At 55.6% G+C, this 10,750-nt stretch overlaps 1 protein-coding gene across 1 annotated transcript in view; it reads right to left on the bottom strand.

The window, feature by feature from the left end:
- RIPOR3 (RIPOR family member 3) overlaps positions 1–10,750 on the bottom strand; it is a 105,962-nt gene that overhangs the window by 14,996 nt on the left and 80,216 nt on the right. The window contains exons 5-11 of the mRNA XM_037727242.1: positions 10,433–10,582; positions 10,183–10,246; positions 9,816–9,859; positions 9,517–9,642; positions 9,294–9,439; positions 5,642–5,771; positions 2,609–3,187 (exon numbers count right to left, since the gene is read on the bottom strand). Of these exons, the coding sequence (XP_037583170.1) occupies positions 2,609–3,187; positions 5,642–5,771; positions 9,294–9,439; positions 9,517–9,642; positions 9,816–9,859; positions 10,183–10,246; positions 10,433–10,582 (1,239 nt within the window). The remainder of the gene's footprint in view (positions 1–2,608; positions 3,188–5,641; positions 5,772–9,293; positions 9,440–9,516; positions 9,643–9,815; positions 9,860–10,182; positions 10,247–10,432; positions 10,583–10,750) is intronic.

A 10,750-nucleotide genomic window follows, 5' to 3' on the forward strand; every position in this document is an offset into this window, starting at 1 on the left:
CTATTAATATATTAACATGGAACTCAACACGGCTACAACTCATGCCTGAAGGAAGATCATCTAACATGCGTTTTCTCCGTAAGGCACTTCACGCTTCCTGGACTGAGGAATAGCAGCCGGCACTGAAGCTCTGGGCTTGCGAGGCATTTACACACTAACACCGTCAACAAGAAGCACAAAAACTTGAAAACCATGGCACAAAATAGACCAAGAGGACACCTGTTCACAGTTGAGCGCTGAAACGAGAAGGCAGAGCGTGCCTAGCTCCACCGCAGCTGGGAATGTGCGCTTCAAGAAGCTCAGATTTTCTATCCTCTGCACGGCTCCAAAAATGACTTTGGAATTGCCTCAAGTATTGATTTGGGGGTTAGAAATAAATTTTAGCAAGTAGATGAATTCCAAAATACAGAATCCACGAATGAGGATAAACTTGTATATACATATATGTGTGTATATATGCACTCACACGTGAATTTTTTTTTCTTTGAGTCTTACTCTGTTGCCCAGGCTGGAGTGCACTGGTGTGATCTCAGCTCACTGCAACCTCCACGTCCCTGTATCTCAAACACCCACGGGGACAGGGCCAATGGCAGGAGTGAGTGAGCAGCAGGGCTCAAGTGATTCTCCTGCCTCAGCCTCCCAAGTAGCTGGGACTACAGGCGCATGCTACCATGCTTGGCTGTTTTTTGTATTTTAGAGATGGGGTTTTGCCATGTTGACCAGGCTGTTCTTGAACTCCTAGCCTCAAGCAGTCTACCTTCCTTGACCTCCCAAAGTGCTGGGATTACAGGTGTCAGCCACCGCGCCCAGCATCACACAGGTATTCATACACATAGTTGTGCATAAATGTGTGTGTAATTTCTCTCCAGAAAGTCAAACTAAAATACATGGTCTGTAATCAATTTGCATTGTTCTGACTTCGTTTACCGAAAAAAGAAAAGCTCCTCAGAGATGTGTAAAATGATTACATTATCGCAGCATTAACATTTTTATGTAAATTGGGGGTAATTTTTCAAAATGCAAATGTGTGACAACGTGCATGACTCAAATTGGTCTACAAAATAAAAGCTGTTAAAAAGTACAAAAAAGGTACAGGCGCATTGGCTCACGCCTGTAATCCCAATGCTTCGGAAGGCCGAGGCAGGAGGATCCCATGAGTCCAGAAGTTTGAGACGGGCAACAAAGTGAGACCCTGTCTCTATAAAAAAAATAAACAAAATTAACCAGGCATGGTGATGTGTGCCTGTGACCTTGGCTACTCAGGAGGCTGAGGTGGGAGGATCGTGTGAGCCCAGGAGGCAGAGGTTGCAGTGAGCCAAGATCGCACCACTGTACTCCTACCCGGGCCACAGAGTGAGACCCTGTCTCAACAAAAAGAAACGAAAAGCATAAAATACCAAAAAGATGACATTATTTCTTAAATTGTTTTCTGGAAATTTCCAGGCAGATCCTTCTTAACAACCATAGCAGTGGTAAAGGGAACATTTTAAGTTATGGATGTAAAATGGGAAATTAAACTTGTTTTCCCCTGGACTGGAGTTTGAAGAGAGCGATTAACTATTTCAGTGCCAATGTGTGTCTTACACAAAAGGGGGGAAAACGGAAAATAGCAAAATCAGAGAGGTACGCAGCCAGCCTGAGGTGCGTAATGACCACGGGAAAACAGAGCAGGAAGGGATGGGGCTGCCGGGGCCGGGTGGAAGTTGCCATTTGAAAGAGGGTGTCCAGGCTGGGTGCAGTGGCTCATGCCTGTAATCCCGGCACTTTGTGAGTCATTTGAGGTCAGGAGTTCGAGACCAGCCTGGCCAACATGGTGAAACCCCATCTCTACTAAAAATACAAAAATTAGCCAGGCATGGTGGCGTGTGCCTGTAATCCCAGCTACTTGGGAGGCTGAGGCAGGAGAATCACTTGAACCTGGGAGGAGGAGGTTGCAGTGAACCGAGATCACACCACTGCATTCTAGCCTGGGCGGCAGAGCAAGACTCCATCTCAAAAAATAAATGAAAAATGAAAGAGGATGTCTAGGGAAGGACACAAGTTAATTGATGTATTAGTAGGTACTAGTGGTACACATTTTATGTACATTCAAATTTGTGTAAACACAAAAGGAGAGTATAATAATTTGCCCAGGTCAGCACCTCTGAAAGCCACCTGCCACCTACACCCTCGTGTGAACTAAGAATGGCCCAGGATATGAGCCCTGTGGAGGAGAAGGTTGGGTTTGGGGGACACGCATGAGGCAGACAGGGAACTGTGCGGGGCATTCCACAAAGCCAGCTCTGACCGTGACGACACTCCAAATTTGGGTTTGTAGCCACAAGCTGCAGCCCTGCCCAGCCAGGTCAGAAGCTATGAGATGGGGCTAGGTTCTGGTTGGACGTGCAGCAAGCTATCCACTGCGAGCTCTTAGAATCTTCCCGAGCCCCGTGAGGGCTGTTATCCCAACTTGTCCGATGAGGAAACCAAGGCCCAGAGAGACATGGCCCACCCAGGTCCCGCAGGGGTGAGGCCAGGATGCCAGCTCAGGCTGCCTGGCCCCAGAGCCCACACCCAGTCATCAGGCCATCAGCAAAGCCAGGGCGCTGCCCAGGGCAGGAGGACATACCTTCAGTCGATCTCGGAAGCCCAAGACCTGGTACTCCAGCTCCCGGAGCTGGGGCTGGGTAGAGTCTGTGGGCCTCAGCAACTCCAGGACCTCCTGCAGAGGCCGCTCGAGGACCAAGCCAGGCCCGTCCTCTCTGTCCCCGGTTGCCCCTTCCTCAGGGCCTTTCTGGCCGCTCGGGGCTGTGGCTGTACCCTTGGGGAATGGGGAGCCCCGTGGCAGGCTGGGGCTCTCCACTCCCAGGTGCCTCCAGCCGGGCTGCTCTGCAAATGGGCCTCCCGAGAGGTGGGCCATCTGTGGCAGGACACCTGGGGACAGGGGGTCCTCCCGGGCCTCCTCTTCAATGGAGGCGTGGGGGCTGATGGCCAGGGGCAGGAAGCCCACATCGGAGGTGGATGCTGACGTACTGGTCTCCGTGTCTCGGGGGTCCTCAGAGCTGAAGGAGTCCATCTCAGGCAGCTCCTCACTCTGGCTTCTCAGGCTGGGACCCCGGAGGTCACTGTCAGACAGGTAGCTGAGGATTGGGGTGGCCCTGGGGCCACCCAGTAGCAAGGCCTGCTGCGTTGGCTGCTGTAGGACAGACTGGAGAGGGGACACAGGTGCAGCCTCACCAGCCACCCCAGGGACCACAGCCAGGCCCCAAGAGGGGCTTCCCCTGACAGGCACTGCTCTGCATGCCCACATTCTCAGGAGGACTGAGGTCATTGAGGCGACCAGCATCCCAGAGCTGCTAACAAGACCTCATCCCCTCTCTGCAATTCTCCCCGCATCCCCACCTCCAACTCACTCCCCCAGGTTCGATGGCCTCCTGGGTGTTGCTCACGCCCTGTGGGCTGTGCCCCTGTTCCTGCCTCAGGGCCTTTGCACTGACTGTGCTCTCTCGAGCACACTCTTCCCCATGTGGCTTCACGGCTTGTGGCCTCACCTCCTCAGGACCTTACTTAGCTGTCACCTCCCCTGAGAACCCTGCCCTGGACACTCCCTTTATTTTTTTGAGACGGTGTCTTGCCCTGTTGCCAAGCTAGAGTGCAGTGGCACGATCTCAACTCATTGTCACTGAACCTCTACCACCCGGGGTTCAAGCGATTCCCCTGCCTCCGCCTCCCCAGTAGCTGGGACTACAAGCGTGCGCCACCACCCCTGGCTAATTTTTTGTATTTTAGTAGAGACAGTTTCACCATGTTGGCCAGGATGGTCTCCATCTCCTGACCTCGTGATCCACCCGCTTGGCCTCCTGAGGTGCTGGGATTACAGGCGAGAGCCACCGTACCTGGCTGACACCCTTTTTTAAATGGCCCCTTCCTGCTGTCTCCCACAGTCCTTACGCCCCTCGGGCTGGCTGTGCGCTTCTGTGATCTTGATTATCATGTTTCTCCTGTAGAATTTCAGCTCCATGAGGGCAGTCTTTGCCTGGCCTGGAGCACAGTGGGGCATAGTTTCATTTTTTTGTTTGTTTTGAAACAGTCTCGCTCTGTTGTCCAGGCTGGAGTGCAGTGGCACTATCTCAGCTCTCTGCAGCCTCTGCCTCCCAGGTTCAATCAATTCTCTTGCTTCAGCCTCCAGAGTACCTGGGATTACAGGCAGATGCCACCATGCCTGGCTAATTTTTGTATTTTTGTAGAGATGGGGCTTCACCATGTTGACCAGGCTGGTCTCGAACTCCTGACCTCAGGTGATCCGCCCGCCTTGGCCTCCCAAAGTGCTGGGATTATAGGTGTGAGCCACTGCATCCAGCCTAGTTTTGAATGAGTGAATGAATGAATGAATGAAGGGCCTGACACATATGCAGTGCTTGTCACCACAGAAACAGCAGCAGCTGTCATTAAGCATTCTGAGGCTGCCGGCCCCACTCCAGGGCCTTCACATCACATGTCATTGCCCTTTCCACGCCCCCTGGGGGTGGCACTGCCCTAATCTCGGAGAGGTCCTCAGGCCACACGGGTGGCAAATACGGTGCCACAGTGTGAATCTGGGTGCACGGACACGAACCCTCACCTCTCATCAGCTAGAACAATGATAATGCTCGATGTTCATAACACCAACATTGTTGTAAGCGTTAACTAACTCTTACAACAATCCCGTAAGGGCAGTGCTGCTATTCTCACTTCTCTATACAGAAGTTGAAGTCCAGAGAGAGCCGGGCATGGTGGTTCACACCTACAATCCCAGCACTTTGGGAGGCTGAGGTGGGTGGATCGCCTGATGTCAGGAGTTCGAGACCAGCCTGACTAACATGGTGAAACCCCGTCTCTACTAAAAATATAAGAATTAGCTGGGCGTGGTGACATCTGCCTGTAATCCCAGCTACTCGGGAGGCTGAGGCAGGAAAATCACTTGAACCCGGGAGGTGGACATTGCAGTGAGCTGAGATCACGCCATTGCACTCTAGCCTGGGCAACAAAAGTGAAACTCCATCTCAAAAAAAATAAAAAGACAGGGCATGGTGGCTCATGCCTGTAATCCCAGCTACTAGGGAGGCTGAGGCAGGAGAATCACTTGAACCCGGGAGACAGAGGTTGCAGTGAGCCAAGATCGTGCCAGTATACTCCAGCCTGGGGGACAGAGCAAGACTCTGTCTCAAAAAAAAAAACCAAAAAGCAAAGAGGCTGGTGCACTTGCTGGTAGATGGCATTGCTGTCTCTGCAAGAATATGGGGGACCCTGACGACAGGAGTCGATACTGAGGAGGGAACCCTGATCCATGGAGATGATGGGAAAGATGTTTTACTGGGCACTCTGTCAAAGTGGAAACATATTAGGTTTAAAACAAGTAGGATAAGGCCAAGGCTACGGCCGGGGTGGTAGGACCATCCCGAGAGCCTGTCGCAGACGTCCTGAAGAACCAGCCATGCCCAGCACCCAGGCCGGGATGGAAGCTGCCAGAGGAAGACAGCACACAGGAAAACACCCCGATCACCCCAAACGGGGGCTGGGTCTGCTACATCTGGGAGGGCCAGACTGCTCAGCCCAGCCCCCCGCGTGCTGCCCCCATCCCAGGGTGACCACAGCAGCCTGGCCCCAGAGAAGGCTCACTCACCAGGTAGTATCTCTCCCGGAAGCTGGGGGTGCTCGGGGGTGTCCAGTTGTACAAGGAGCCCTTCCTGCTGCCCATAGAAAACTTGCCTGTGGGGCTGGGTGACACCACGAAGCTCTCAGTATCAAAAGGGCTGGAGGAGAGAACAGAAGGCCAGGATGCCATCGGCGCCCAGAGGCCATTTCAGGCCCAGATGGCCCCGGGGTTTCTTAGGCTCCACAGGTCGACTGGGTCGACTGTCTTCATCTTACAATACAGCAGCATGGACGGTATGCAAGGAGCTCTGCTCTAAACCTTTTTTCTTTTTTGAGACAGGATCTTGCTCTGTTGCCCAGGCTGGAGTGCAGTGGTGCCATCACAGCTCACTGCATCCTTGAACTCCTGGGTTCAAGTGATCCTCCCGCCTCAGCCTCCAGTGTAGCTATGACCACAGGCATGCACCACCATGCTCGATTAATTTTTTAATGATTTTATTTTTTGTAAAGACAGGGTCTCGCCATATTGCCCAGGCTGGTCTCTAACTCCTGGGCTCAAGCAATCCTCCTGCCTCAGCCTCCCAAAGTGCTGGGACTACAGGCCGTGAGGCACTGAGCCTGGCCTCTACTAAACTCTTTACATGAATCCTTATTTCCACCCACATGACAACCCTCTGTGGCCTGGAAAATGACTTACAGGGGAGGAAAGGAAGGCTCTGAGAGATGAGAGACTTGCTGAGGCCAGTGTCATAACCACGTGAGACAGAACTGAATTCACAGATTTCTCTGACCCCAAAGCCTTAAAGACCACTAAGAGTGATGCTTACTCTTCAGACATCACTGTATTTAACGGATTTAAGAGGAAATGGGCTAGGTGCGGTGGCTCACACCTGTAATCCCAACACTGCGGGAGGCCAAGGCGGGCGGAAGACTTGAGCTCAGGAGTTCGAGACCAGCCTGGATAACCCAGCGAAACCCCCATCTCTACAAAAAATGAATGCATTAGCCAGGCGTGGTGACTGACAAAGGCTTGTAGTCCCAGCTACTCAGGAGGCAGAGTGGGAAGGAGCACTTGAAAGTGGGAGACGGAGGCTGCAGTGAGCCGAGATCATGCCACTGATCTCCAGTCTGGACAATGGAGCGACACTATCTCAAAACAAAACAAAACAGGAAATGGAGGCTTGGGGAGGGCCAGGGCCTTGCCATGATCACAGGGGCGGCCTAGGAACTCTAGGTCACATGGCTTTGACCCCTTTAGAAACCTTTCTCAAGGCCGGGCGCAGTGGCTCACACCTGTAATCCTAGCACTTTGGACGGCCTGAGTCAGGAGTTCGAGATCAGCCTGTCCAACATGGTGAAACCCTGTCTCTACTAAAAATACAAAAAGATTAGCTGGGTGTGGTAGTGGGCGCCTGTAATCCCACCTACTCGGGCGGCTGAGGTAGGGGAATCGCTAGAACCCTGGGGGGTGGAGGTTGCAGTGAGCCGAGATTACACCATTGTAGTCCAGTCTAGGCGACAGAGCAAGGCTCTGTTTCAATTAAAAAAAAAAAAAAAAAAGGGGGGGGGGGGAGGGGGGAAGAAACCTGTCTCAGATTCCGACCACCCTGAGAGCCCTTAGCCAGATGGCGAGGGGCAGCGACTGAGGCAGGAGAGTAGGGTCTGGAGGCAGGGAACCTCAGGCCAATTCATGCTGAATCAAGGTCTGAAGGGACAGGGAATCTAAGGCCAATTAACATAATCTTCCTAAAGTTAACGCAAAAGGAAAAACCTCGTTTCTCCACACTGAGTAGCGATGGATCAAAGGCAACCTCCCTACATCCCTCCCGCCCCCGCCTCAGCTCAGATGGAAAGGGAGGGTACCTTGGGTTGGCTGCTGGCCGAGCAGAGACCACCCCTCTATCTGCACAGGGCCACTCACCTCAGCCTTTAACCACAGACCAAATCCTTTATCCAGATAAGGGATAGCCCACAGGAACCTTGGAGTACTTCAAGCCCGGGAAACTTTGTGATGAGGTCCTTGAGCCGCATGCTTGGGCCCACTCCCACCCTGCCGAGTGCTTTCTCGTTTTTTTTTCTTGAGACAGTTTCACTCTGTCGCCCAGGCTGGAGTGCAGTGGCACTGTCTCGGCTCCCTGCAGCCTCCTACTCCCAGGTTCAAGGGATTCTTCTGCCTCAGCCTCCAGAGTAGCTGCGACTACAGGCCTATGCCACCAAGCTTGGCTAATTTTTGTGTTTTTAGTAGAGACAAGGTCGCCTTATTGGCCAGGCTGGTCTTGAACTCCTGACCTCAGGTGATCCGCCCCCGGCAGGCCTCCCAAAGTGCTGGGATTACAGGCGTGAGCCGCCGTGTCCAGCTTTAACAGAGCCCTGCTGCTTCATTCCCATTTCCTTTCTCTGCTCCTTTTGTATATTTTGTTCAAGTCTTTGTTCAAAACGCCAAGGACCCGGACAATTCATTGTCAAGACCCTCTACCAGTAACAACTGGACACCCCCAATTAGAGGCTCCTTTGAGCAGCTCAGCCGATGAACAGGTGACACTCGGTTCAGACCCCTTGTCTGTAAAAGGGGTACCCTTACAGAAGAACCCCTGTGGGGAACATGCACGGGGAGGGGTGGGAATCCAGACAAGCTTGTGGGAGCGCCAAGGTGAGTGATGTGCAGCCCGGCCTTACCCTGGGGCTCGCGCCCGGCCCTGCACTCGGAGCAGGTAGGTCCCCGTAGACCCTCCTGCCTCGAAGAAACCTGCTGTTATCTGCACAAGGGCCTGGCTTGTGGCACCTGGACCCAGCCTGACCAGAAGGCCTACAGCTCAGAGGCTCTGCATGCCTTCTTCTCTGCCTGGGGCACCTGCAGACCTGCAGACCCATAGGCCCTCTGGGTCCTAGTCTTGGATGGCACTGAGCTGCCCACCACCCTGTATGCGTCAGGGGCCCCCCGGGCAAGAGGTACCAAGCAGATGAGGATCTTGAGGTGCCAGGTGGTCGCTCACCTGAATTCTCCCAGCTGACAGGGGAGAGGGCAGCAGCTCTGTGACCCCAGCTCATGTGCCCGCCCTAGGGAGTGGAGAGCCCCGACTGGCCAGAGCAAGCAGAGAGCGAAGGAGGCACCTCAGCCCTCCCTCCTGCTGCCCCTGGCCTGGGGAGTAAGAAGGGGACGCCCTGGAGATGCAAGGCTTCCTGGAACAAAGAGCTCCAGAGCCCACCACGCTCATGGGCATGTGACACGGGGTGTGCTCACGGACACGGGCCTCATGGATCTGTGGCTGAGATGGGGACGCAGGTGACTGCTCAGCCCTGGGCCTGGAGGCAGCCAGGGTAGGCCAGGAATGAAGGGGTGGGAGCAGCAAGGACGGCCTTCCTAGACAGGTGAGCCTACTCCAAGGAACCGAGCCCAGGAGGCCCCGGAAAGTGTCCCCCCAATCTGAGTCCCTGGGGCTTTAATACCCAGGGGTTCCGAAGCAAGAATGGAAGCAAAGCCGGAAAGGCAGGCGGGGGCTGCAGAGAAAGTCCAGGCCTCCAGCTGACTGAGGGGCAGGAGTGAGGGACAGATAAGGACCCGTGAGGGCAGGGACACCCTTGGTGGAGGCTGGTACAGGAACCCAGGGCCAGAGTGTGGCCAGGCCACCAGGGTCAGCCGGCCAGGCCTCCCCTCTCCCCCAGCACCAGGCAGGACTCACTTCCACTGCATCTCCAGCTGCAGCTTGATAGTGCCCAGCTCCGTGATGTCCACCACGATGACCTGCGGCCGCGTCGTGAAGAAGTCAGCGATGTCACACGTCACTGCGCCCACAGCCAGTGAGCCCAGGCCCCGCAGCTCTGTCACCTGGGGGTGGGGGCTGGAGGGTGGTGTCTGAGCCGAGCACCCAGGCACCCCAGCCCCACCCCCAGCCCCATCCCCACCTTGATGTCCAGATTCTCGTGCAATGTGGGGATGAAGGCCTTCTCCTCTTCGTCCCAGGTCTGGCTGTCATCCGACTCGATCCGACCCTTGAGCTTCCAGCGCTGGCGGCCCAGACGCATGAGCACCTGTGAACCAGCCCGAGAGGGGCTGTGTCAGCCCCGGAGGGTGTCCCCTCGACGCCCGCCCAGGGCCCTCCCTGCCAGACAGGGCCTCAGCTGCAACCCTGGTTCCCAGCAGCTCCAGTCTCCCAAAGACCTGGTAGGGAGCCCTAAGGATTGACCCCAGAGGGTGGCCATACCTCATACTGGTCTCCGGGACAGAGGCGTGCGTAGCCCACCAAGCCTGGAATGCAGATACGGCCAGTCTCCCCTCCGCCTTCCACTGTCCCTGACCCGGGACCACAGGTTCTCTCTGGGGGTCCCCCAAGTGTAGGTTTTCAGGTTCAGGGGGCAGGGATGCACTGTCATGATGGATGATGGACAGGAGGGTGCTGGGCCCTCACACCAGGCTCAGAGAGGGGGTAGGACTTGCCAGAGGTCACATGTCACAAGGATGCAAAAGTCACGGCCAAGCTCAGACCCCTGGGATTCCGGTGAGATCCCCCCTTCAGCAGAAGCCTCAGGGCCTCCAGGAAGGCCTCCGCCCACCCCCTTCAGCCCTATCACCTTTCATCCTGATGTGGAACTGGCCCAGGTGAACCTCCAGAGCCCCCTCGATGAGCCACATGTCCTGCGAAGCCCCAGAGGTGACTCAGGTGGCTGCCTGGGGTGAGGCCACAGGAGCCTCTCACTGTCCCTGCAGCCAGACAGAGGCCACAGGCAGAGACGCCTCCTCGGGGCCAAGGGCACCTCCCCCGACCCCCGCTGGCCCAGCCCTAGCTGCCCCCACTGCCCAGCCCAGCTTGGCCCAGCCTACCTCGGCACACTCCTGCAGGCTGCGGCCCAGCTCCTGCAGGCTTTCTCGGGCTGCGCGGCTCGGGGGGTACCTGGCGAAGGCCTGCTGCATGCTGGAGACGCCGTCGCGCAGGCGGCACTGGATACAATAGTCCTCGTACAGCTCGTCCACCTGTGCCGGGCACCAAGGGGCAGCCCCACACCTGCATGTCTACTTCTCCCCCCTGAGAGAGGCCGTCCCTGAGCTAAGCACCCCCCACCCCAACCCCACCCCAACCCCACCCCATCCCAACTGGTGGCGGCAGTCACCCCCTGCCCAGTCCCACTCAAAGCACTCCCC

This window comes from Cebus imitator, unplaced genomic scaffold, assembly GCF_001604975.1.
Source record: "Cebus imitator isolate Cc_AM_T3 unplaced genomic scaffold, Cebus_imitator-1.0 Scaffold224, whole genome shotgun sequence".
Taxonomy (NCBI): domain Eukaryota; kingdom Metazoa; phylum Chordata; class Mammalia; order Primates; family Cebidae; genus Cebus; species Cebus imitator.